The sequence below is a fragment of the Pteronotus mesoamericanus genome, unplaced genomic scaffold, assembly GCF_021234165.1.
Source record: "Pteronotus mesoamericanus isolate MK-2021 breed Mesoamerican mustached bat unplaced genomic scaffold, CSHL_Meso_final contig_41, whole genome shotgun sequence".
Lineage (NCBI taxonomy): Eukaryota > Metazoa > Chordata > Mammalia > Chiroptera > Mormoopidae > Pteronotus > Pteronotus mesoamericanus.
The window spans coordinates 9,401,510-9,429,246 of record NW_026555152.1 but is presented as its reverse complement, the minus strand read 5'-3'; the positions used below and the strand labels follow the sequence as shown (position 1 = coordinate 9,429,246).

The following is a 27,737-nucleotide window of genomic DNA, read 5'->3' as shown; positions in this document are numbered from 1 at the left end:
CCCGAGCTTGAAGGCCTGTTTTTTTCCTGTGTGCATAACTGCTATAGGAAGTCTTTGTCCTGTTGCACGTGTTATAAAATAGTTTTCTTTGTTGGTGATATTTAATGTTTCCTGTCATAAAAAACTCGCCTTCATAATCAGTTGTCAGGTTTCGTCCCGCCACAAGTTCAGACAGAAGAATGTCAGTTTTCTGAGGAGCGTGGAAGCTGTTTATTGTTGGCATTGTTAAAAACTTAAATCATCTCTAATCATATTTGCAACAGTCCTACTGACTTAAAAACTGGCCTATTCTCTATGGGTAGGAACTTCTCTCCAGTTGTTCCTAAGGCTGCACCTGGCCAGGCCTGGACATGTCGACGTCTGCAGCCTGGGGAGTTGGTGGGTTCATTTGGGAAGCAAGGACGATGACTGAGATTTGGAGGCGAGAGGAGAATTCAGGGGCTGAACCTTAAGATTGGACTGTGTGAGGGGCAGGGCTGGTTGGACAGATGACGCCAGGCAAAGACGGTGCCCCAGTACAAGGACCAGGAGACCTGGGATGACAGCCATTCCAGAAGAATGTTAACTGTGATGACTAAATGAGAATGTTAAAAAGTCATTATTTACAACTTAGATTATTTATACATATATACCCTATGGAAAAGTTGCATTGTCTCCGAATTGTCCCTATCCAGAGTTATGTGCTAAAAAATCCACATGCAGAGCTTTTAGATGAAAAAAGGCATTCTCACTCAACTTGACACAGTTTGTCTTCCCTCATAACATTATGTCTAGGAGTTTGGGGTTTTAAAAGTGATTTCAGTTTGCACTAGTCTTTGCTCCATGTTTACAAGGTCGTTTTTGAAAATGGCTTTTCCACATTGATTTATTTAATACAAGTAATAATACAGTTGGCAGGGAGGCAGAGAAATTGGAACCCTGTACACTGTTGGTAAGAATATAGAATGGCGCAGCCAGAATGGAAGACAGTATAGATATTTCTCTAAAAGTTAAAAATAGAACTACTCTTTGATCCAGCATTCCCACTTCTGGATATATATCCAAAAGAATTCAAAGCAGGATCTCAAAGACATACATGCACACCCATGTTCATAGCAGCATTATTCACAATGGCCAAGAGATGGAAGCAACATGAATGTCCATCAACAGATGAATGAATAAAGAAAACGTGGTACATACACACAAAGAATGTTATTCCACCTTAAAAAGGAAGCGAATCCTGATATGTTTGACCATGTGGATGCACCTTGAGTATGTTATGCTAAGTGAAACGAGCCAGTTACAAAAGGATAAAGACTGTATGATTCCACTCATTTGAAGTAACCAGTGGTCAAATGTAGAGAAACAGGAAGGAGCAAGATGTTTGCTGGGGAACGGGGGAGGAAGGAGGGAGAATTACAGTTTAATGAGTATAAAGTTTCAGTTTCGCAAGGTTCTGTAGATTGTGCACAGCAATGTGAATATACTTAACCATACTGAGCTGTGCATTAAGGTGGTTAAGGTGTTTAATTTTAATGTATTTTTTTCCACCATAGAAAGAAGGAAAGAAATTTACTCTTGTATTATGAGAATATATCTATTTCCCCTAATTTTGCTGAAGTACATTTTGAGAATTTATAGTAGCTCTATATCATGCAAAATATCATTATTAACTTCATTGTCAAAGATTTTGAAGCCATTGAAGTTAAAGCTTCCACACCCACGTGAGGAGCGATGGCAAGGCCTCAGGAAGCCTGTGGTTTGGGCTGCAGAGGGTCTGCCCAGCTGCAGCCTTGGCACCCAGTGGGAGATAACGATGGTTTAAGTAGACTGGCCCAGGTTACAGAAGACCTTGAAATACTCTGTAAGAATTTTGTCATCATACAGTAGATAACTATATGTAGTTACTCGTGGAAATGATGAAACCATTTTATGTTTACCTTGGAAATAACAAATAGGGTCACTTGGGGTGGGGATGGGGGGCGGTGGAGGCAGGAGGTATGAGGTCTCCGAGAGGATTTCCTGCTAGAGGTTGGGATGAGTCCGGAATGGGAGGCAGGGAGACCTGGGTGCGCATCCTGCCTTGGACCCAGCACTTGTGTAGCCCAGGTAAATAAACTTCTTAGAACTTCAGTTTCCTCATCAGTAGTTTGCAGCTCAGTTGGAAAGATTTATTGAGCACCTTCTGTACTTCAGGTGTTACACTGGGTGCTGGGGATATGAAAGGAAAAAGACTGCCCGTTCTGTGGAGGAGGTTGTGGTCTCCAGAGGGAAACACATCTGAAGACAGTGAGTGTGGGGAACAAGAGCAAACTGTGCTATGTGCACAGAGTGTCCGGATGCAGTGCTAAATCCCTCCCAGCAAGATACCAGACGCTGACAAATCCCGCTCCATAAAATTCATGTCGATTACAGGCAGGGACACAAGGAATTGTCGATGTAGAAGGGTCTATAAAGTCATACAGTAGTTAAGGTCATGAAGGGCAAAGGATACAACAAAACTTAATCAGGTCGTTGCAGACCCAGCTGGAAACAGAGATCAGGAGTAGGAAGAAAAAATTAATAAAAGGAGCCAGAGGACCCGTGAATGTTGCTACTATCCAAAGTGATATAGAAGTACTAGATTTGGGGTTCTAAGTCCTTTTTAGTATTTGTCTCATACTTTTGTCTTTCCACTAGTAGCAAAGTTAGTATTGTCCTGGAAGAGGCAATGACCCCCAGTGGGCAGGAGTTAGATGATGTGGATGTGGCTCCCACGTCAGGTTGTGTGGGCTGGATTGTGTGGGCTGTCTGCACATACCGTGTGGTCTTGGGACTTCCGTCTATTCATCTGTAAGTTGGGAAAACTAATACTACTCACTATGGAGCAGTGTTGTGAGGATTATATGAGCTTGAGTCACGCAAAAAGGCTTAAAGCAATTTCCGGCACATTCTAAGTTTGCAATAAGAAAGTCTTGCATTTCTTTTAAGTTTTTTCAGTGCTTTCATATGTCATCATTTCATTTGAGGCTCACAGCAAACTAATAACAGTTAGTTATTGAGAATTTACAACCCACTGTAAGTTACACCCCTGTGAGATGGGTATAATTATCCATACTTGACACGTGAAAAACCTAAGAAAGGAACTTAAGGATTCACACTAAAAAAAAAAAAAAAAAAAAAAAAATTTAAAAAGAATTTGTGCCACATGATTATTTGAAACCAGGTCAGACTGACCTTAAAGCCCTGCTCTTAGTTTGTATGCAGTATTTCCATCGATCCATCTGTCCATCTATCCAGCAAAAACTTACTGAGCAGCTATGTGTGCCAGACAGTGGTTTAGGTATTAAAAGTAAAATTAAGAACAAGCAGAAAAAAAATCACTGTCTTTGTGTGTTTACGTTTCAGTTAGGGGAGGCCAACGATGAACGCAATATATTAGATGTGAAAAATGCTATAGAGAAAAATAAACTAGGAAGGAAGAGTTTGTGGGGGTGAGAGCTGCGGCTTTAAATGGGGTGGTCAGGGGAGGGCGAGCTGAGAGTCTGTGGTCTTAGGGGCGGGGGGCGGGGGGCGGGGGCAGCGGGCCCTGCGGGAGCGGTGCCTGGGGTGTGAAGCAGGCGGCCGTCAGGACCAGAGCTGAGGGAGGCGGGTGGGCGTGCGCTGTTTGTTGGGGGCAGTGGATTTTCTCCCCGGTGGATGGTTTGGAGTGAATGATCCAACTTCTGAATGGGGTAGCACTATCGCTCTGGCTGCTTTAATGCAAATCGTAGGAGGAGGAGGACAGGGGCGGCAGCAGGGAGACGAGTAAGGTGCTGCTGGGGTGACTGACCCAAGTCGAAGGGACCACGGCTTGAGTCGTAGGAGAGCGGTGAGAAGTGGCCAGATTCTGGACACATTCTGAAGAGAGAGTCGGGATTTGTTGAGGAGTTGGACGTGGAATGTAAGAGGCATAAGAAAAAGAATGACCTCTAACGAGATCAAATGTATAAACCTACTCCCATTTTGCAGATGGGAAAGCTGAGGTTGGAAGAAGATAAAGTGACTTGCCCCAAGGTCTTTTAGCTAGAAAGTTCCTAGAGCTAGGACAATTTCCCAGGCATTTTCAGTCAAAATTCCTTAGCCCTTCCCATGTACACATAGCATCTCTCCCACCCCAGGCCTCTGGCCCCACCTGACTGACCCAAGCACTTAGAACCCTCTTGTTTCTGAGGAGCTCAGTAAATACCAACCCATGGTGTTAAAACATTCACTGTTGAAATCTTAGGAAGCACCGCAGCCTGAGCCATTTTTCTAAGTGTCTATGATAGCTACTCGGAGGTCATTCAATATATGAAGTCTGTAGTCTCTTTCCAAAGAACTTTATTCCAGTACCTCCTGTAAAGGTTTAACAGTCTATCAATGATACCCTTTTTTTTTGTCAGGCTTGTAATTTGTGGGTTTGCACATTACCACTACTGACTTTTTCTTTTTCCCTTTACTGATCATCACAACAACAGCCAGATCCAGTGATAAGGAACTCTCCTTAGGAAAACACTGTTCTTCAATGGGTCTTCAAGGGAGAAAGTGTAATTTTAAGGGCTTTGCTGTGGGTATGAGGCTCAGGCGCCCTTATTTTACTGGCCTTCGCCTTTGGCCAACCACTGCGGACATGTTGTAAGGGGCAGTGCCGTTGGTGCCAGGCTGCGTAGATGAGTGCTTGCTGAATTTGCAAGATTCCTACCACTCTGGGCCCCCTAAAGTCCAGGGGTTTATGTAAATTCTTCTTGCCCGGGATCATTAGAACATTGCAGCCCCTGACCAGCCTCATTGTGGGATGGGAGTCTGGGCAGCCGCTCTAAGGACTCTGGGTAGAGAAGACTTTCAGCTTTTTAGTGTTATCCCCTTTGTAGTCTAAGGCAGACTTGTGTGTGTTCAAAAAAATTTATATTTGCTTCCTTCCAGATTTTCTCCCCGTCCCCATCCTAACACACACACCAGGCAAGTGCCCTAGACCAGGTGACCTCGTATTCTCTGCCTGCAAGCACGCACCACAGCACAGGAGGCGGCAGGCATCAGGCCTCACGCAGGCTCACACACCCTTCTCAGACGGGGCAGCCTAAATTTCCCAAGACCCCTACCCTAAACCCCCAGCACTGGGCAACAGGTGCACTATCAGCTCTGTACTCCTGAGGAAGGCCCCCCTGAGAGAGAGGGTCCTGGTATGTGTCCTCAGCCCCGGCCAGGGACAGACACATGCACATACACACACACACACACAGCTGGCTCTCTGCCGCCCACCTGTCTGCACTCCCCTCACCTGCACTGTCTGCAGTGCCGTGGGCCAGGTGCTGCCTCTCCCGGTGAGTCGATGAGCAAGCTGGGGGTGTAGAAGGCCGTGCCAGGTGTCCGGAGAGCTTTCCTCTGCTGCTTGGCTTTGTGGTCAGGTTCAGGAACATTTGTTCCTGCAATTTCTTCCTCCCTCCCAAAAGTGAAAGGCAGCTCACTTTCACTTTTACCTCTCGGACATAGGCCCTGGAGTTTTCTGAATGAGAGGGGCATGGGAATAGGGAGGCAGTAGTGAGGTAAAAGACGGTGCCAGGCACCATGTAGTCCAAGCCCAGGATCCTCCTGTCCTCCAAAAGCACCAACTCAGCTTCTTAATCATCAGCACATGCCAAATTCCCTGACTCTCCCAATGTCCACACCATCCTAGGTGTGAGCAGACCACCTGTTAGCCTGACTGGGACACAGATGTGCGACCGGTGGTTTACACCTCACCATGCAGCGCCGCCATAGAAGGAAGCCTAAGGGAAGGGCTGGGAGAGCAGCTGTGGAGAGGAGGGTGACTGCAGCTAAGATGTGGGGTGTCCCAGCTGCAGAGGGGCACCCCAGGCCGTGGGAAAGTACCTGTAAAGCATGGGCCCTTGTAGAGACCTGGTGTGTTGGACATCAACAAGAGGTCCTCTGCCCAGAGCTCAGGCGCAGAGGGCGGCATTTGGGAGGAGTGGAGCGAGCTTGCGGACGGCGCAGGGGCTGCCTGCCGGCCTTCCCAGCATCGCACGTCAGGTGCTCGCCTTATCCCTCGGCATCATTGTGGTCCTGCTTGTGCTCGGCAAGGAAGACTTGAGAACTTAATGCTTGAAACATATTCATAAAGCTTGTTTTCACAATGCGTATTACCCTTCATTGTTGCAAATATTTTTCAGTAGTTTTTGCTGTTTTAGTGTACAGATTCTAGGCTCTGTTTGCAAAATGTGTTCCTTTTAAAAAGCTGTTTGCAACATCACATCGCCAAAGTGAAGGGGAAGTGGGGGAGCTGCGAGGGCCTGGGGTGCAGGGCACGGGGGCTGGGGCAGGGCCGGCCGTGCACGTGGGGCACCCGACACGTGGCTTGTCCAGGTTTCATGGGCTGCATGTGTAAAATGCCCATCAGATTTGAAGACTAAGTACAAAAAAAAAGAATAGAAACCATATCGTTTAAAAAAAAAGCTTCTGTTTGGAAAGTAGACCTGTGCCTTCATATTTAGTTACTAGCAATTCAGAATCACAAGTCCTTGGTAAAAGCAAGGACAGACAGCTCCGTCCCAATGCTGCCCACAGCCAGCCCTCATCCTCACCTCACTGGCTCCTCGCTGACTTCCTTTTCTCCGTAGTTTTCCCAGTAACTTGGGATTTTTCAAACCATTATGGACTTGATGGTCTTTGTTGCTCCGCACGTCAGCTCACCTTGCACGCCATCCTGAGTTTTGTTCCCCCTGCCATTTCCGCAGGGCAGCCCCCTTTGCACGACTCACTCCCGTGAACCCGCCTCGCCGCCGGGTTTCCGGGATCCAGCCTCTGTCCCACCAGCCCTGCTCCCGCCACGCTCACTGCCGTCACCACAGCAACTCTCTGAGAGTGAGCTCCAGCTCTGAGCCCAGCGTGCTAGGAGGTCAGCACACGTTAGCTCACTTAATTCTCCAAAAAGAACGAAAATACTTTTTCCAACAGAAGAGTGTGAAGCTCAGAGAGACTTCATTTCTCAGTTAGGCTCTCGTGCCTTCAGAGGGGCAGGGCTGGAATTCAAACCAGGCCTCTGTGGCTCTAAGCCTTGCTCTTTTTATAGCGTCAGGGACCTCTATTCAAAACCTGTCGCTCCCTTACTCGACCCTAAAGAGCAACCCCACTGCCAACACTAGCTCTTGAAGTCCCCAGCAGTATGTTCCCACCTTTCTTTTCTGGTCTCTTCCTTTATTAGATGTACTGCTGTCCACATCCCGTGCGCTTCAAATCTAGCCGCCATTCGATCCATGAAGCCTTTCCCTGTTCTCTTCAAAAGGGATGCTCTGTTTTTCTTTAAAATCCCCTTCCTTAAGGACAGATTAGCCTTGGTGAGAGTAGCCCATTGTGTCAAGAAAGAAAATCTGAATACCAAGGTGGCTAATCCAAAATGTTAGACCCATGCCTAAAATCTCTCTCTTTTTTCTGATAAATTCCTAATTCTGATATAGTGAGTGGAAAACCAGTAAAAATGACTACATGTTTTCACTTAATTATATTTAATGATTTTAGTAGTGCTACAGCCTTGCAGGTAAAAGATGGAAGCAGACGCTTTTTAAAAATGATTATATTTTTCATTTTCTTTTCCTCCTCAAGCTTTATCAACACGTTGCTTAGAAACATTATCTCTATTTATATTTTTGATGGCCACTTGGCAGCACCAATTTCCAACTAAATCACACCTAGTTCACTCAGTATCCTAACTCACAACATAACACTGTGTGTTAGCGCTGGCAATACTTTCTGAAATGTTCCCCTTCTTACTTAAGATAACATTTAACCCCAGCTCCTTTTAGCATCAATTGCTACTCTTGGATAAATAGATCAGTAGAAATGTTCTAATGATTTCTTATTCTGGGTAAGATTAAAATGATTCCTTTCCCTTGGAGGGGGCGTGTGTTTTCTGTCGTCGTCTATTCTGCCATTTAAAATTTTGTGTTAGCTGTGTCTCTAAACCGTGCCATCACTTGTTTCTCAGTTTCCTCAGATGGGGGCACTGAGTCGTCGGCTCTAGCGGATGACAACGGCAGTGAGGAGGACTACAGCTATGAAGACCTCTGTCAGGCCAGCCCCAGATACCTGCAGCCGGGCGGGGAGCAGCTGGCCATCAACGAGGTACAGAATTCCACACGGGGGTGGTCGGCGGGCGCCCGATTTCCAGGGTCCAGCCTCGCTTCAGACTTTGTGCTCTGCTTATTTCTTACTAAACATACTCTAAGACCGAGAACTTTGACTAGACAGACACTGAGTTTCTGCCATTTTCAAGAACAACTTAGGTGATTAAGTTCCTCCCTTTACGTGGCATTGGGCCATGCTGCTCAGTTTCCGACACGCTCTCTCTTTATCATAAATATCACAGCTGCTCTAAGAGGTAGATGTTATAGCATCCGTATTTTAATACACACCGAAATTAAGAGGTTAAATTACTTGCTGGCAAATGGCAGAGCTGACATCAACCACATGTTTCTCACTGTGAATCTGCCATTCTTTCTATCAGTCTGTATCTTTAGGCTTTTTTGCAGAAATCTTTCTAAAAGGCCCCACTAGCTTTTGGAGTCTTGAACAGAGCGTGTGGCAGGTAGTGGTCCCAGGGAGTGAGTCCCCGTCCGTAGCAGCCGTTGCTGCCCTGACTCTGATGGTATCTCTGGGCACCGAGCGGATGGATGTGCCGCTCTGCCCCTGCAGAGGACTCAGATGAGCTCTGTCTGCTCTTTACTTTTATTATTAACTGTTGAATATCCAGAAAGCATGCTGTGTTCTCTGTGATCTCAGTAAACTGTACAATTAGATACAAAGTTTATTCAAACATGAATAAAGTATGAATAGTAAGTTCTGGCTGAAGCTGAGGTCTTATGGTTCAGCCTGAGCACAACCTTTAGAGGCTTGGCTCAGCCATGTCTTGCTTGGCTGCTCATTTTTGGAGTGAATATTGGAGACATTCAGATTTGTTAGTTAACTGAGGTACAGATAAGTGAGCTGTTTATACATTTGTTAAAAAGTGGATTTGGGGTTTCCTTTACGAGCATGTGACAGAGGCTCAGCTGATCCTTTTTTCCCTGGCACTATTTCCTCTGTTCCTTTTGTGTAACAATCAGTAAGTGTTGACCCAAAGCCGCTGCTATATACAGATGAGAACCAGGAGGCGTGCATCTGACCCTGAGATAGCGCACAGACTCCCTCCCTGTTCTGCCCACCTGGCTTCTGCACTGAGCACCCCGCCTTCTCCGTTCCAGCTGATCAGCGATGGCAGCGTGGTGTGTGCAGAAGCCCTGTGGGACCACGTGACCATGGATGATCAGGAGCTGGGCTTCAAGGCAGGAGATGTCATCCAGGTTCTGGAAGCCTCTAACAAGGACTGGTGGTGGGGCCGGAGCGAGGACAAAGAAGCCTGGTTCCCCGCCAGCTTTGTCAGAGTGAGTGTCGGCGCTTTCCACTTTCACAGCTGTCTCTGGGGAGCGGCCGAGAGGTTCCGGCCAAACTCATTCTTTGTACAGATTGAGTTCTTTGTCATTGTTTTAATCGAACCTTTTAGAAATTCAAGCGCGCTGAAGGAAAACTTTTAACTAAGGTAACCAGTTGTTTGGCACTGCCGATGTGTTTTGAGCTGCTGGCGCCACATGGCTCTGCCAAGTACGCAGGGCGGGCGAGGGTCAGGCTGCCTCCCTTACTGGGCGTGGGGAAGCGGAACCAGGGAGGCCTCTGGTCTGGTTCCGGCGCTGCCTCCCCAGGTCACCTGTCCCTCCTGTGTGCACTGCAGTTGCGAGTCAATCAGGAAGAGCTGTCCGAGAATTCCAGCAGCACCCAGGGTGAGGAGCCGGAGGAGGATGCTGGCAAGAACCGCCATAAACACTCGGAGAGCAAGCACCAGATGAGGACCAACGTCATCCAGGAGATCATGAACACCGAGCGGGTATACATCAAGCACCTCAAGGACATCTGTGAGGTGAGACACCAGACATGTGGCCTCACTGAGGTTGTCACATGGCTCTTTGATAGGCCCATATGGTTTTCTTCTGTCCCCAGTCATTTTCCATAGTTTTCCATAGTTTCAGTAGTTTCCATGGACATAGTTTTCTAGAGCTCTCCTTTCTCCTCGCCCCTCCCACTGCCCTGGTCCCTGCACAGACTGCTCTTTCATCAAATACTCGTGGGCCCTGGTGAGCATAAATGGCTGTCCGCCCGCATCGCAGCCAGTCCTCTTTTCAGGGCACTGTGCCGCTGTCCCTTCCAGGGCTGAGCTCTGAGATTATTCAGGGTGAGTGACTGTCAGAGGAGGCAACACCCCGGCAGTGAAACTCTCTGGACTTTACAAAGAATCAAAGGTTTCTCACTGTCTAGCCCAACTGCCTCTAATCACTGTCGCACAGACGAGATTCTGAGTCATTTAGATGTAGACAAAAATAAACAAAGAAAAAAATGGTTTTATGGAGTGATAGCCAAGGCCATATTCCACAGTGTTGCAGTAATTCTATGCAATTCACTTTATTTCTCCCATGATGTTTTTTGTGTTTATGGGCTTTGTGTGAGCATTTCACTGTCGTTGGCCTCGGCCGTCATTCCAGCTGTGCTGGCTCTGAGTGCGGACCTCTGTGCTCTCAATTCAGCTGTGGCGATTCAGCACTGCAAGACAACCTGCAGTGAGACAGTGGCACATTTTGTAACTGGCTTCACTGGCCAGGTAGAGGTACACCAGTGTGTGGCTGCTTTATGTCAGCCATCTTGTTCTGTATAATAGATGGCTAATGGAGTTTCTTTAAAGTAACATTTTAGGAAAATAAAAGGAATTGCTAATAATTGTTGGGTGTGGACTATGTGCTGTCCCTTTACCTGAATCAACTCATTTGACTCTCAGAAAACTCTCAGTAGGCAGGTCCTCTTAGCCCTGTATTACAGAGGAGGAAACTGGGACACAGAGAAGTTAAGTGGCGGGGTTGGGATTTCAACCAGGCAGTCTGCCCCAGAGCTGGTACCCTGGACCTCTCTCTCCATTGTCTTTCTGTTAAAACTCATACCAGATAAGTCAGTGGTGTGGAGTTTACCATATAGTCAGTCTAGTCTGTAATTACATGACACTAATTTGGGAATAATTATTACATATATTTATGGCTTTTCCTTCCTACCCCACTAACTCCTACCTAAGCCCTAGTACAAACAGTGTGTATAATTAATAGTTTCTAACTAGGGCAGGCCTCGGGGTAGCGATCAACGGACTTATGCCACGTATGAAATGTAGGTGAAGGTAGAATCCTGGGTAAGATGTTCCTGGCCCCTGCAGAGAGCTGCATGAGCTGTTTGGCAAGCCATGGTATTCGGTATTTGACAAGCCCTCTCAACTGTGGAGTAAAATTAGGGATAGGAGAAGGGTTATTGCAAGAGTTTAGGAAAAGTGTAACAATACCAATTTTTGAGCTACTATTTGCAACTAAGCCACTTGTTTCATGAGTATAATCTGGAAACTTTATATGGTTTCTTGAATGATAAATCTAGCCACACGTATCTTTTCTCTTTCCTTTTGTTTTAAAAATATGGCACATTATAATTATGAAAGTATGATCATTCCATCAGAGACCCCTAGAGGTTAAAATAATTTTCTCTAATTAAAATCTATTCTAAGACAATAGCTTTGGACTCCAAATACTGTATTATTAAAAAAAATAATTTCTATGAGTTTTCAAATTAGGTTTTTAAAGGTTACTTTCCCTTTTGCAGGGCTATATTCGACAGTGTCGCAAGCACACGGGAATGTTTACTGTTGCGCAACTAGCCACCATTTTTGGAAACATTGAAGACATTTACAAATTCCAAAGAAAGTTCCTGAAAGACCTTGAGAAACAGTACAATAAAGAGGAACCTCATTTAAGTGAAATAGGATCCTGCTTTCTTCAACATGTATGTCACCCGTCACGTCTTTATTCATAACATTCGATTAATTTCAAAATGTTTCCTTGCTAAAAATACTCGTTATTCTTGATTTTTTGCTGGCTAGATTAATTTCCCATAGAATGGAGATGTCACTTGTCAATTAAGTTCATTGGTTCAGATGGTTAATCTTTAGCTAAATACCCAGGTCCATTTTTCCAGAGTCTTCCCACTTTTATGCAGTTTGGGGTACTTTTTAATATTACCTATTAATTGTCTATAACATGTTAAACACTGTTCTCCGGATCTTCTTCTTAGCTTTTATGCTGATGTGCAGTGGGTATGATTGTTGTCCTCATTTTACAATGATGCAGAATCTAAAGCCCAGAGAGTCATTGGCTCTGGGTCACACATTAGTAAGTGGCAGGTGGGAATTCAGACTGAGGCCTGTGGGTTCTGGGACCCATGTGTGTGACTGCTGTGTGATGATGGCATTAGCTTATCATTTAACTGATGATTGACTGTCACTATTTAATAATAAGTTTTTCAGAGGAAGAAGGTTTTATTCTCAGCCAGAATGGCCAGGGCATAATAATAACAGCAATGACCACCGGCACCACCACCACCTCCTCAGGCAGCACTCCCTGGTCGCTGGGCCCAATAGCTTCATAGGGGCAGTAGAGTGGAGCAGGTCCCCAGGGTGGTTGCTTTCAAATAGCTGAAAATAATGCTGTAGGGGTAGTGAGGTGGGAAGATTGACCCCATGAGGCCTGAGAGCTGAGCCATAAGCCTGCTCCCGGGAGTGTGGAGGAAGGGAGGAGGCCATGCAACACAATGAGGGGTGGAGAGAGGGAAGGAGCAGACTCTGCAGAGGTCAGGAGAAGGGAGGGTGTCAGGGAGAGAGCGGTTCGGGTGGCCGCAGCTTGGAAGCGACCTGAGGAGAAAGGAAGTGAGTGGAGGGCTTACCTTGGGAGGTTGGAGGGTGGCGTGCATGTGGAAGCCAGGTGTTGGGATGGTAAGGAGAAGATTTGTGGTGAGAAGGCGGTGGCTTTGAATCCTCACCTTTCGGTCATGGTCAGGGAGTTTATTGGGGAAAGAAAGAGGTCAAGGAGGGAGCGAGTTGAGCATAAAAACAGCACCTTCTTCTCTTAGATCAGAGGTGGGGTGAGGAGGGTGTCAGCAGAGGGCGCCATTCCCCTGGGGAAGCCCTGTACACCTGTGGCACACCCTGTCATGGTCTGTGGAAAGCTGCTTTGAAGGGGGCCAGGGCTCTGAGTCCTAGAGCAGACTTTCCCTGCACCCCGCTGGAGAGTCTGCAAATGGCCCTTCCCACGGAGGGCGCCCGGGCCTCTCATGCGGGCGTGAAAAACATCGCAAAAGGACTTGGCGCGCCATCTCCCTCCTCCCAGGAATGCCCCCGCACATAGAACGGGCTGCTGCCTGTCGTCGTCCAGCCCACAGCCACCCATAGCCTGATGACGCTTGCTTTCCCCTCCCCAGCAAGAGGGCTTCGCGATCTATTCCGAGTACTGTAACAACCACCCAGGCGCCTGCGCCGAGCTGGCCAACCTGATGAAGCAGGGCCGGTACCGGCACTTCTTCGAGGCCTGCCGCCTGCTGCAGCAGATGATTGACATCGCTATTGATGGCTTCCTGCTCACGCCCGTGCAGAAGATCTGCAAGTACCCCCTGCAGCTGGCCGAGCTGCTCAAGTACACCACCCAGGAGCACAGGTGAGAGAGAGGCCGCGCGGGCAGCAAGGCCCATTCTCCCTGTCGCGCGCTGGGGCCCTCCGCTGTCCCCAGAGTGACAAGCAGGCTCAGGTGTCAGGCTTGTCACTTGTAGAAACTTTATGGGAAGAAGTTTTCAGATTGTGTAGAATGTTAAAGTTATTTATACTGAGCAGAGCTTGAATGTGGAAGTTTTTAATACTGGACATCTCAGCCTATGTGTTGATTAGAACTGTAGTTTCAGTTTTTTTAGTTTTAGAGGCCTTGGAAACAGGAGCCTGCTGGGGGCAATGTTTTATTTTGATTTGACTGTAGCATATGGAAAGCACCAGAAATAGAGATTTGCTGATGAGGTAAATGCCACATTGGCATTTATGTAACTCACTCTGTGAGCCTTCTATGGCTGGTGTCCTCTGGTGTCCTTGCCCGAGCAACATGAAAGATGGGACTCAGAGCAAAGTATTACTCTTGAAAATGGTTAGTGGTTATTAAAGTACTTTCTATAGCAAAACTAGCTATATCAGAATGAAAGCAATAATAAAGGCTGTCCTTTCTTTAGTAATGAAAATCATTCATTGTCACTGTGATTAAAACATTTCTTGTGGCATTTATTTTCATTCATGGTAGTTTCTGGGAAATGAAGGACAACATTCTTATCCCAATGAATTCTGAACTGCACTTGGTCTGCTCCCTTGACCTACGCAGACTGTAGCCTGTTCATGGAGGAACAAGGAAAAGGAAACAATGGCTATTGTTTAAATGTCACGTTGTCTAGACTATTAGTATACAATTTGGGGATGGAGCATATTATTTTGTCAGTCTTCATTTGCGAGTTACATGTCACGGTTAAAATTAACCTCCCACTTTTCAGTGATTACAATAACATAAAGGCAGCATATGAGGCCATGAAGAACGTAGCCTGTTTGATCAATGAGCACAAACGCAAGCTGGAAAGCATAGACAAGATAGCCCGGTGGCAAGTGTCCATCGTGGGTTGGGAGGTAAGTGGACACCCCCAACTCCCTACACACACACATCGTCCATCACCACTCACACCCTCCCCCACCTCTGGTCTAGTTTGATGACATACTTTCATGTCCTATGATTGGTAGTTTATACTCATGACTTTACAATACACAGGATTCCCCTGCTATCCTAACTTAGAGCCTTCCTATGAAACCTTTCATACACTGAAATGGTGCAAAGCCAAAGACCAGTACCTTAGGACACATCTTGCTGATGATGCACAGAATAAACCGAGATAAAGCACAGATGCTCACAGACATAGCCCAGAGCTCGTGCAACTTGATGCTGAAACACTGAGTGTGGTTCCCAGGGAAGGAGCTTCACGGGGCCACTCTCGCTGCTCAGGACGCTGCCGCCTCTGTAACAGCTGCTGCAAAACAAACATTGAATTCTATTTTCACTTCTCACCCTTTTTGGCAAAAATGAAAATTCTCTTTGGCTTTTTCAGTTAGCAAACACAGGTACTAATGAAGGTCTTTAGTAAAAGTAAAAAGGTACAAAGAGAGCTTTTGAAAAGCAGGGGATACCTAGATACATTTTGAGGCATATCATGAATTTAAGTCAACCACTTTACCTCACACCCCCACCAGAAAAGTCTGAAGAGTGTCTGTAATTACTTGATTGCCTGTGCTTTCTCTCCTGCGAGAGAGTAAGCTTCACGAGAGCAGCTAGAGAGCATTTAAAGTACAAATTATAGTATGGACTGGGGAGCTGCATGGGCTGCCTGTGTGTAAATCCTGTGTGAACTGGGGATGGTCAGTGTTTTCATCTATAAGGTGGAGATGAAACTGTTACCTAACTCAAAGGGCTACTATAAGGATTTTAAGACCGTGCACATGCAGTGCTTAACACAGGCTATCATAATGGCCCAGCGTGCCTGTGCGCGTGCGCACACATGCATTTATTTATTCATGAAAACAAGAACAGTGACAGTAGCTAGTGCCTATATCGTGTTTACCACATGCCTAGCACTGGTCTAAGACATTTATATGTAGAAACTCATTTAATCCTCTCAACAGTCCTATGAAGTGGGAATTACTACCCCCATTTAACAGATAGGGAAACTGAAGCACAGAACAGTTAAGTATCTTGTCATGGCCACAAAGCTAGGAAGTGGCCAAACTGTGTTCAAACAAAGGCAGGCAGCCTGGCTTCAGAGTCTATGCTGGTAATCACGAGGTTCTATGGCCATTATTAAGAATAAAATTGATGCTGTTCATATTGTCTTTAAAACAAGCAAGATTCATCCTACATCAAACCGATTGGTCAAAACTCAATCTCCCAAAGGACTGTGAAAGTTTGGGTTGAGAAGTTAGGTTTTTAACTAAAGTACATAAGAGTGGTAAAAGTGGGAAAGAAATACCTGTATTTCAAGGCCTTATAGATTTTTGGGGCTCAGAGATCACTCTTATTTTGCAAGTGCAGAATCTAGGGCACTGAATTGCTCTAGGCAAGTAAATAGAAGAAGCATTTGGAAGTCAAGAACATTTACCTACAAAAAAAATGTGTATGACTAAGATTAAAGGAGAATAAAATCTTTAATTTATAAAATTAAAAGCCAGTGTCATACCAAGAACCATCAAGTTCCATTGGATTAGACCCCACCTAAATATGATAAAAGTATGGTTTTCCTTGAGTTCTTGGACTCTGGCACTTAGCAGATAACTTTCTGTCAAAAGTTTACCAGTTTCTTGCTGGTAATTTGCCATCTGGCCTTTTGTTTCCAAAGACCCTAAACTAGTTATTCCAGGGAAGGTGCTCCCCACCTGACAGAGCCAGAGCGCCTGTAGTGCACAAACCTACCGGTGGACCTCGTTCTGTGAGGGTCAGCCTGGGTCAGCTGCCACGTCAGACCGTGATCAGACTCCGTTAGTCCAGCAGACTCTTCACCGATCTTTCTGACAAAAGAAGACACATCAGATTACATAGAGGCACTGTAACATTTTCCCACTGAGTATGATACAAACGAAAGAAACTTCACACACAAGAAGACTAACAAACCAAGGTTTTAAATGGTCTTTGAGGTTCTGGCCATGTGTGAATGGGCCTCGGGCAGCTGGAAAATCTGGGGAAGATTCTGGGCCAGGGCCTTGTCCTATATCCCCAACACCTGAAGGAGTGAAAATTGAAAGGTCTTTCTCATCTTCCAGGGACAGGACATTTTAGACCGAAGCTCAGAATTGATCCATTCTGGGGAGCTGACCAGAATCACTAAGCAAGGCAAGAGCCAGCAGCGGACATTCTTTCTGTTCGACCACCAGCTGGTGTCTTGCAAGAAGGACCTGCTGCGCAGGGACATGCTCTATTACAGGGGCCGTGTGGACATGGATGACATGGAGCTCGTGGACCTAGAGGATGGGCGGGACAAGGACTGGAATCTCAGCGTGAAAAACGCCTTCAAGCTCGTCAGCAAAACCACTGATGAGGTGCATTTGTTTTGTGCCAAGAAACAAGAAGACAAGGCGAGGTGGCTGCAGGCGTGTGAGGATGAAAGGAGACGGGTGCAGGAGGACCAGGCGATGGGTAAGCAGCACCTCGGCACCCCGGGGTGTCGCTGGCCTCTGCTTTCCAATCTCACCCTCTAGCCTTCTCCCCAAGAGTTAAACCCCACCCTGGGGAAAAGAGAAGGATGTGCAAATTGTAAATATTTCTAAACTTGCTTACAGGACAGGCCATGACAGATGTAGTCACTACTGGCAATATTTATGTGCCAATACTGTGCTCCACATTTACAGAGATGGTCTCATTTAGTTTCAAAACATGGGTACTATTTCTATGCCCATTTAACAGATGAGAAAATTGAGGTCAAGGCCTTTGCCCACTCTTACAGCATGACCAAGCAACATTTAAAACCAGCTCAGTGTGCCCAAGAGACTGAGTCACACCCTGGTGGCCGTCACCCAGGCCATGAGAAATATGAGGTGATCCTTGAGGCTTCCTCTTCAGCTGTGCCTTTAAGGCATTTTAAGTTTACCTTGCTGTCACGCGCCATGCCAGCCCCACACCTGCCTGCATATTCCCCATCTCTCAGCCACGAAGCACCCTGTACGGCAGTGAAAGCCATGCCTCTCCACACTCGGGATTGCCCTGGTCTTTGATGCTCTACTCCCCTCTAGGTGTCAACTGTCTGGTGAGATAAACCATCGAGCTGGTATTTACAGTGGGGGCACTCACAGCCTCTGAGCCAGGCTGCAGTGCCTCCTGGCACCGCAGGGTTTTGAACATAAACTGTTGAATGGAAGTCAGGATGCCATAGGGACCATGGACCCCTAGAGACGAGGTGGGGTGAAGAGTGCGCATCTCTGCGGCCCTCCTGGGCCCAGACCGCAAAGGTGTTGCGGTGCGAGATACAGGAGGAGGCCGTCCCCTTTCTGTTCCCTGCCCACTGCCACAAGGAAAGCCAGAATGAAACCAGGAGGTGCCCTGTCGGCCCTCCCCAAGGCGTGTGTCACCAGCACTGGCCCCAGGCTTGGCCACAGATGTTGCTCTGACCCACAGGAAGTTTCATGGGATCATGTGTTAGAGTAGAAAAGGCTTTTTACAAGTCAGTGAGGCTGTCAGAAGCAGGAATCTCCTCTGAAGTACTCGTAACAGGTGAGCACTGGCTCGTACCTCGACCTCTAATGGCACAGAACCCACTGCTTACAGGGGGCCCCTTCTGCTAAGTGAAAGTATCCTTTATTCCAAGAGGAAAGCTGATCCCCAGCGACTTCCATATATTGGTGCAGCTTTTGACTCTCAGGCCTCATTGGAATGAGGCTCATCCCTCTGTCATGCCGAAAATTCTTCAGATAGTTGGTCACATATGTTCAGATACAAAATGAGAGATCTGCAAAATCCTGATTTTTACCTGCCATGTAATGTTGTCTAGTGCAGGCTTTGAAATCATTTGTAATTTGATGTGTTTTGGTTGTTCCTCAGAGAGAACCAAATATCTCAAGGGCATTCTAAATACTTCTCAACTCTGCCCCTGAGCAGGAGAAGCGAGGAGGGAGCTGACATCATACCTCTGCAGTCCAGCACTTCACCATAGCTGGTGCTCGGAAGACAGGAAGGAAGGAAGGAAGCAAGGAAAGAAGGGAGGGAGGGAGGAAGGAAGGCAGGCAGGAAGGAAGGAAGGAAGGAAGGAAGGAAGGAAGGAAGGAAGGAGGCACTCTTGGAGCCATTGAGTCCGTGATCTGAGTAAGAGTGGACGGACATGTTTTGTCAGCCTAGGTGCCCAATACATGACGTGTGGGTTGATCATCATGCCATTAGCCAGGCTGGACACGGAGGGTGGCAATAAGGCAGGGCTACATGGGCCTCAGAGCAGTAGATGCCAGGGGTCAGTGTACGGAGCCTGAAGGAGATGTTAGGACCTGTTAGGGACTGATGTCAGGCATGTGGAGGAGCCAGGGCACCAGGAGCAGAGTGTTCGAAGGCAGAGTGCATGCCTTGGCACGTGACCCCAGGTAGCAGAGGCTCTGCCCAGGTCTCCTTCCACCGAGCAGAAGCCACGCCCAGGGCAGGATCCAGTCTGGCAGTGTGAGCTTCCTCCGCCTCTGTCCTTGCCTCTCTCCTCATGCTCCCTACCATTGGGGTAATGCAGTTCCCGTTACTTAGGTATTACCTATATTCAGGGGAGGGTGAAACTCAGCTCCCACAGCAGGTGGGTGAGCAGGCTGGGGGCCCCTTTGATTTGTCTTCTCCTTCCAGGGCCTTATTCTTTAGGGTGATAATTGGGGTGACTGTATGAACACTTGCCTGGGTTTACACTAGTCTGTGCATCCTTACCAGCAGCGCTCCACTTTGGTCTTTCCAGTGTCCTGGTTTAGAGAATAATTCTGTGGCCATCCTAGTGATAATTCTTGCTCCTTCTGTCTCCTTTTCCAGTCTTTTCAACCTCTTCTAGTTCCTCAAGGATTAAGGTTCTTTTCTTCAGGTTATGGTGACTACCTCAGGGGTAATGTGGGTTATGGTGCAAGTTTATTTCTAAAATGTTTTCAATTGTTTTGAGTATGTATTACCTTTGTTTCTAAATCCAGGAATGGAAATTTCTGAAAATCAAAAGAAACTAGCCATGTTAAATGCTCAAAAGGCAGGACATGGAAAGTCAAAAGGTAAGTTCTGCAGACGCCGCCATCTCTGTAAAGTGTATCAGCACTGGCATTAAAAGCAGGGGCCTCCTCATTCTGAGGGGATGATGATACCGTCACTAGTCTGAGGCAGATCAGCCCCTCCTGCACCTTTTGGGCACGTGAGGAGGAAATCTCCAACCCCAACTGCGTGTCCCCTGCAGGCTACATTCTACTTTAAGTAAGAAAAAAGGATCTGATGTTCATTACATCATGAGCTGAGTTAAGGAGAAGGAAGACACACTAGCTTATTTAGAGCAGGAGTTCTCTATCCTCCATGCACATCAGAAGGACCTGGGCAGTTATTTAAAAATATCAACGCCCAGGGCACATACTCCAGGGTCCTGTGGCACAAGCCAAGATTGTCCTCACACGGGTAATGCTGGTATCCCAGCGCAACAGAAATACTGTAGGTCTTTATTCCAAAAATGTTATATTTTTATAAACTTAATTCAAATTGACTGCAAGAGGGATTCACCCATTGGTATTTATCCATTCAGTATTTTCCTAACTGAAAATACAAAAACAAAGATCAGTTCAGCCTAGGGCTGTGATAAGCCATCAACTGCTACACCAAGAAGTCATTACCAAAACCACACTCAAAACTTCCCTGCTCCCTCCACTCAAATGCAAAATTCCCACCTTCTCCCCCCGCTCCCCCCAGCCAAGTTATAAATATGTTCAAGGCAGAAAAATCCACTGTATTCTTTTTGACAACTCACAACTCCATTTTTAATGCCAGGTGACCAGGAAATAACCAGCTTGTTAGAATGTATTTGTTTCTGTATCTTCTAAGAGCCACTAAGCTTACAACTAGCCCCTGAAGGAATGAATGATCGCCTATCCGGCACTTTCATGGGTTACCTTGTTTCATCCTCCCTGTCATCCTGGGGGACGAGGAACAAGTCAGAGGCAGGGATGGATTCTGGACTGAGGTCCTGGCTCCTTCCAAAGCCCACAGTCTTTCCTTTTACCACGCTGACTTTCACGGCTACTGTGTGGTCTTGTAGCTAATTTTAATAAGCCTTTTTAATGACCTCTGCACAAATTTAAAATGCCGACTCCAATAAAATAGCCTTAATTAAAATGATTGAGTATTGGGGGCACTGTTCCAGGCACACTGCTTATGTTAACTTGTGTAATTCACATAACCCAGCAGGCACTGTTGTCCCCACCTTAGATTTAGGGAACTGAGACACAGAAATCAACTAATTTCCCAATCATTACAGCTAGTGACAGAGTAGGGGGGCCGGCAGCATGTTGTTGCTTCTCATCCCAAAGAGCAGTCCAGTTCTAATCCTGCCACTTACTGCGCTGTGACCGAGGCAATTTACACGACCTTTCTGGTTGGTGTTCTTCCTGGTCACATTGCTGTAACGGTACCTTCCTGGGAGGATTTTTGTGAGGATTCAATGAGATAATCTACGTCACATCTCCACACATAGTATGGGCTGAACGTGTTATGACAGCTCTCAGATGTACTTTCAGTTCATGTGAATTGAGAATCAGCTAAGAATTCAAGTCTTGGCACTGTTTTATTTATTCTTTCTTTTTCGGCTAAGAAGTGACCCTCAGTCCATGTGCCGTCTCTCTCCTCTCCTGAGTTAGGCTACAGTGGCTGTCCCGCGGCCCCGCCACACCAGAGCTTACACCCCATGCATCAGCGCCACGTCACCGTGCCCACCAGCGTCCCTCAGCAGCAGGTGTTCGCCCTGGCAGAACCCAAGAGGAAGCCTTCGCTGTTCTGGCACACCTTCCACAAACTCACCCCTTTCAAGAAATGAAACGGGAGGGCCGCACTTGGACTGTGCTCAATCCAAGGACACTCTATGGCCCCGGTGCTGGAAACTTCTTTTGGGGGTGAATACAGACGAGAAGGACTTGGGCTCACCTTCAGTCTTCAGAGACGCAGCTGCCTCCTTGGAAGGGGGAGAAGGTGGTGATGCTTTCACATGCACAGGAACCTTCTGTGACCTGTGCCAAGGGGGCCGAGACTGAGGACCTGGTGACGTGCTCTAAAGTGAGTGCTGAGCAGAGAGCCCTGCGAGCCTCGCTGATGACGAGTGTGCTGCAGCCCAGGTCCACAGTGCTGCGAGGAGGGGAGGAAGGGCGGGTGACGTAGCGCTTTTGCATTTGATTTGAAGGGAATGGTGGTCCTCGGGTTGGTGCGAGACTGCCTGTCGCTGGCACGGGAAAGCCCTGCTTCTCTCCCCTGGTATTAGGAGGGGAATTACCACAGACGTCGTGTTCCCAGGTGTCATCTGAATCTACGCCTTTGCCACGTGGGAGTGCGGTCTTCATCCTGCCTGGTTGCTCTGCCCTTGCAGGCTGGAGGGGAAAGCAGGATGAGCCTGTTGCGTGGCAGGGAGGTCTGCAAGCACAGCAGCTGACTTCAGCCTCCCGACGGTGAGGCTGCTTTCCAGAGAGGGAGGGAGGCAGAGGAAACCCTACGCGGGCTAGGTTGGCCCTTCTCAAGTCAGGTACTCTCCTGCCCACGCGCAGTGTGTAAACTCCATGAGCAGAAACCATGTCTACGCACACATCATAACCTAAGAACATTCAGACATATCTGTTTGCAATATAAAAATCCATTCACTTTAATGTAAAGTGATTATGCAAATGCACCAATCAAAAGGCATTCTTACTGCATCAGTTACTCCTGGCGCCCTTGACAATTAAATTATAATGGCATTTACAGCCCCCTGAGAAAGCATGAGCTTCCGAGCAGTCCAGCTGCAGATGCGGAGTGCACTTGGTTGCATAAACCCGAATAGTAGTGCTAACTGTGCCATTATTAGCATGTCAACAAGTGTCTACAGAGTCCACTTTATAAAAGAGACCTTAACAAAATATATCTAGACTCAGAGAGCAGTCTTTTTTTAACGAGGGCCACATGGGCTGATACCTATCAACAGTTTTTTCCTAGTCTTTGCCTATAATGTAAATTTTGTTGAAACCAACTTTTACGTATGTCTGGAGAAGACAGTCTCTGCAAGCGAGATGCCATTGTATTTACTTAGTGCACTGGATGGGCGGGTGTTGTATGACACCATTTGTGGTTTTCTATTTGAGAATCTCTTTTTTGTATGCTACTCTCAGAAAGTTCTTTTTTCTACTAGACCCATGCTTGAGAATAAACAAACCTGTGCTGTCAAATGCGGAGGTGTAACCTGAGTCTCTGGGTGCATGGTTCCTCCCCTCTCTACATCTTCCCCACACCCGGAGCTGTTCCTGATGGAGGTGAAGTCCTGTAACAAGGAGACAAAATCCTGGACCTCTTGGGTGAAGCTTAGCACGACGTAATGTAGCAGTTTGTCAGAAAGTCATTCCTGCTCTTGAGCCCACTCTGCACCTCCGTGTGCTCCCTGCTGGGCATGTGGCTGGGAGGTCGTACCGCCCCATGGCCGATGACCCCGGCCGCTTCTGTGAGGAAGTTTCTAAGGAGGTGCTGTAAGTGCGTGCGCGAGCATGGGTGTTTCATTTTTGAGTAGACATCTCAATTTCAGTTACATTTATATAACTGACCCTTTTACTAACAAAAAATGATATATTTTGTAAACTATACTAAATATGCTTTTTGTGGGCCCCTCAGCAATAACTATAGGGGTCCTTGTGCTAAATAGAATTGTTTGTATATACAGCAGTTTTGAACAGTTGGTTGTGTTTTGTTTTTAATATAACAGAATTATGTTAAGGAAGCAAAGAGAATTATTTGCTTAGGTTATATTTTAAATGAGTATTCAGCGAGTTAAGAGCCACTCAGTGGGCTTCCACTTACTAATATTTATTAATGGGCAATGAAGAAATGCTTTAAGTTCTGTGACCAGTCCCGACTTATTTCCCAGCTGAGCCCTAACGTTGGTCCCCACCGCTCGTTCATGGGCTCCTACCAAGAACAGGAAGCTCGGAGCCCTGGGCCTGCAGGGCCCTGGGGTCTGTTAGCTCTGTGCTATGTGAGAGTCACCTGATCAAAGATCTGTTTTTTGTGGATCCTGCTTGGGTTTTCAGTTGATTTTGAAAACTGCTAAAATAGATTTAAAAAGACAGAACGTTCTTTGACCTCTAAGTCAGCATGTCTAGCTTTGGTTGTTTTACCAAATGCCTGAGATCTATAAAGAATAGATGGCTCAAGTAGTCTAATTTTAGTTTGCCAAGCTTCCTTCTTGACTTAAGTCACATATTCCACTTGGAAAAAAACAGCCTCTATATGCATTACATATGAATGTCATTGGGAATCTCACTTTCTCTGTCTTTCTTTCTCTCTTTTTTTAACCCTACATTGCATAAAATTGTGGACTAAAAAAAAGAAGAGCTGATACAGAATTTTGATGACTTTCACCTATTCTATCATTCATATTCCAGAATTTGACAACTCTATTGAAAGACAGTTGCACTGGCCTTGGGTCAAGAGCAACCCAATGTTGGCCATACCTAAAATGCAGGGCAACTTTGCAGTAGATAAAAGCAATCATAAAATGGGATATTTATAAAATTCTGGAGAAGTAGCATTCTTTGTCTTTGGGCTGAAAACTAGAAAAAGAGTGGCAGCAGCTTGCCAGAGCTTTGATGGGACCATCTGCATAGTTTGTTTTCAGTAGATCTGATCTCTTTCACCTGGGTCTGATATTGTAGTTGAAAACATTTCATTTCCATCTGGCTGCTATTTCTGAATATTGTTGTGTCTTTGTATACCTAATCTAGATAAGGACTAACTTCGTGCCTGTTCAGAAAATCCCTTCAATCCTAGACACAGAGCAAAACTGCATTTAATTGAAAATTTGGTTCACAATAGAAATCTCTTGCAAAAGACATGGGATGCGGTATTTTACCAATTGGAGATAATAATATGCCCAAATTGCTGGTATTCCTCAATAAAGTCAACTTATTTAGCCAGAGTAGAACAGCCTGATTATCTGGAGTTAGAGGGGAGAAAACAGATGTGTCCCTCACAGGACAGTGCCAACAAGCGTGAATACATGTCCTTTCAAGGCTACAGGACACACACAAATCAACTAGGTCAAACTGCACAAAAACAGCCATCCCCTGCAATAAACTTAACCTACATATTGTTCTCTCTGTTAAAATTTCACGTGGCTCATGCTGCTCTCAGGATGGACATGGTGAAAGTGGAGTTCAAAAGATTTTGAAAAAAAAAATAAGTAAAAACTATCTGATCTTGAAGAGCCCAAAAGTTTAAATATTTGATGCAAATGTACTTAGCTACAATATACATAACAATATTGCATTTAGTTATTCCATAGGCATCAACATTTGTGTTTAGAAAACACTTCAATTGAGGCTGTGATTTCATACTTAGTCTCTTTTGTAAGTATTAGGATCATTCATGTTTGACTTATGTACTTTGCAAGGGTTTTAGTAACCTTTACATTTCAACCCATCAATAATCAAGATGATGTTACCTGTATAAATTGTGACAGCTTCCAAACTGATGAATTGGCTGTCGACAGGTGAAAGATGTTATACAAGATTGCTGTAACTTGAAATGTATTTTTGTTGAATGAAGTTTTTGTAAAACATATATATATATTTACAATGTTATTTGAATGATTTGTTGTAAATGCTGTGAATCTATATTTGTTTTGTATCTGTATATTAAAATTAATTTGCCAAACTGGTTCTAGTAGTGCATTTGAGTATTAGAATAAGATTTTTTTTTTTTTTTTTTTTTTTTTAATGGAGAGAGAGGGTCAGGAAGGTTTGTGGGATTCACAGTGCACTTCCTGCCTGGACATCGATAGACTTCTTTTCGGTAATAATTTGTCCATAAATGCACATGATCGAACCACTGGACAGGTATGGCGGAAAGAAGGCTCTGAGAGAAGTGAATAGGGACCATTTGACTTGAAAAAAGTCACTAAACGTTGGGAATAAGACTGTTAAAGCCAGAACCCAAAAGCAGAAGTCCCATTTTTTGGCAGTAGCTTTCCCACTAAAGGCAGAAAGTGGACAACAGAGCCTTCCGCTGTCAGTGCAAGTGCCCTTCAGCCCCCTGCTGCTGGCCCCTCCACCGATCTGCTAGTGGCCCTAGGCCTACTTACCCTCCGGGGTGGGGTAGATAACAATTTCCTCCTTTAATTAATGGCTCAGAAAAGCCAGTAAATAGCCCATTGTTTGCTGTGACTGTAATCTGAAAAGGATTCCTATAAAGGTTGCTAGGCAGCTAGTCCCCACACTGTTTTGTTTACTCTTAATAGCCACCTACTTCCCAAGCTGGTTTCCCCTCCTGGGGCTGGACAGAAAGAGGGGGCTTAGCTTGGGGGAGGCCCTGGGAGGAGTGGGGTGAAAATGCTGGGAACCAAAGTCAGCCTCTCAAAGGCTGGCCAGGGATTCAAACTGGTACCACATACAGGCAGGAGTGAGAATGGAGGGCTGGGGCCATTTCCTCTGGAAGAGTTGTGGCGAGGTGACCTAATATGAGCCACTTTCCCTATGCCCTGGCTGGAAAGGCAAGCTGAAGTGTTTGAATCCTCCAAAGGAGCTTGCGGTCGAAGAGGGAAGATAAACACAAGGCACAAGTAAAACAGTGTGAACTGTGCCACATGGGAGTGTACAAGGTATAGAAGGACTTCAGGAGACAGAACCCCTTCCTCAGGAACTGGGGTGAGAAGGCAGCGTACAGAAGGCCAGGCCCCAGCGGGACCCCGCAGGGTTACCCCTTCACAGCAGGGCCAATGTGTTGCTGGCCAGGGATGTTACAAATTGTGTGAGACCAAAGTGTTGGAAGATGAATCGCAAAAGACTTGTGGACCACGATGAGACACTGGGATTTCGTTTTGTAGGCTAAGACTTTGAGGCAAGGAATGTTGTAGCCAAACATGCTTAGGTGCTCAATCCAGTGACCAAAAAGTGTGGGTTGGAAACCAGAGGCAGGGAGGTGATTTAGGAGGCAGGAGGAAAGGAGAGGAGGCTGGACGTGAAGGATGCTCAGTGGTAACAGCGGGCCTCAGTCGGCCACCAGATGTTGGGAGGAGATGGTGGTTCCCAAGTTCTTCCTTGGGGTGGCCAGTGGGTGCTAGTGCCACACACAGATACAGAAAATACCACATGGAGGGGCAGGGGCAGGAGTTTCGTGTTGGTTTCATGACGAGTCTGTCTAGTGGTTAGTGAGATGAACAGAGTGAGGCCCAAGAGGGAGGCCAGGGCTGGCAGTGGAGACTGGACAAGGTCCTGCCAGTCACAGAAGTGAACCATGGGAATGGAGCTGAGCCAGATGGCAGGCAGCAGGAGGAACACCCCGAAGAGTGCACAGGCAGAGGAAGAGGAGAAGAGGCTTGGGAGGGAGAGTTGGGTGTGGGAAGAGGTAGGGCAGAGGAGGCACAGCCAAAGCAGAGGGGGAAGCAAGCATCTGCAGGGCAAAGGCTACTGACGCTCCCGCTGAGAAAGGACTGAGGTACCCGGGCGGATTCAGCGATCAAGAGGGCAAGGCAACTGTGGGTGGTGGAGGAGAAACTGGCTTAGTTTACTGACCTAACTCCTGCCACTGCCCGGCCTATTGTACAGACGAGGAAACTGAGGGAGGCGTGCTGAGAGCAGGGGTCGTGTTACCCTAGTTTGAGCGGGACTTGGCCTGCGCCTGCATATCCTGCAACCCAGCCCGCAGTGCCTCTGAGAAATGACCTCAGATACATTTGTCCTTCTGATGCCATTTTTAAGTTAGAAGTCAGTGTTAGTAGGTGCTTATTGGGAAAGATAAGAATCAGTATTACATGGCATTGAGAAGTTTCCCCATATTTTCCTCAGTGGCAGGTAGGCAGGGGTTGTGTATGTGTGAGAGAGTAGGGGAGAGAGAAGGCAATGGCATTAAATCCTTATGTACACAAACGCCTAAAATTAAAAGAGCTTCACAGAAGTTTGAGAGATCTAGTTACATGATATCAGCTCTGATAGTCTGGATTCCAAATGAGACCTGGCACGGTGTTTTCAGTTTTGTCCTCTTGCCCCAGAATGACCCGAAGACAACAGAGAGGCTGCTGAAAGGCACAAACATCACTTTATGGAAGGAAGCCTA

At 46.5% G+C, this 27,737-nt stretch overlaps 1 protein-coding gene across 1 annotated transcript in view; it reads left to right on the top strand.

Moving 5' to 3' along the window:
• Window positions 1–25,313, top strand: part of SPATA13 (spermatogenesis associated 13) — a 155,160-nt gene extending 129,847 nt beyond the window's left edge. Inside the window, exons 5-13 of the mRNA XM_054577201.1 lie at window positions 7,958–8,094; window positions 9,213–9,392; window positions 9,737–9,922; window positions 11,689–11,868; window positions 13,339–13,571; window positions 14,440–14,569; window positions 16,745–17,117; window positions 19,619–19,693; window positions 21,317–25,313. Coding sequence (XP_054433176.1) covers window positions 7,958–8,094; window positions 9,213–9,392; window positions 9,737–9,922; window positions 11,689–11,868; window positions 13,339–13,571; window positions 14,440–14,569; window positions 16,745–17,117; window positions 19,619–19,693; window positions 21,317–21,492 — 1,670 coding nt within the window. The 3' untranslated portion in view covers window positions 21,493–25,313. The remainder of the gene's footprint in view (window positions 1–7,957; window positions 8,095–9,212; window positions 9,393–9,736; window positions 9,923–11,688; window positions 11,869–13,338; window positions 13,572–14,439; window positions 14,570–16,744; window positions 17,118–19,618; window positions 19,694–21,316) is intronic.
• Window positions 25,314–27,737: the final 2,424 nt, after the last annotated feature.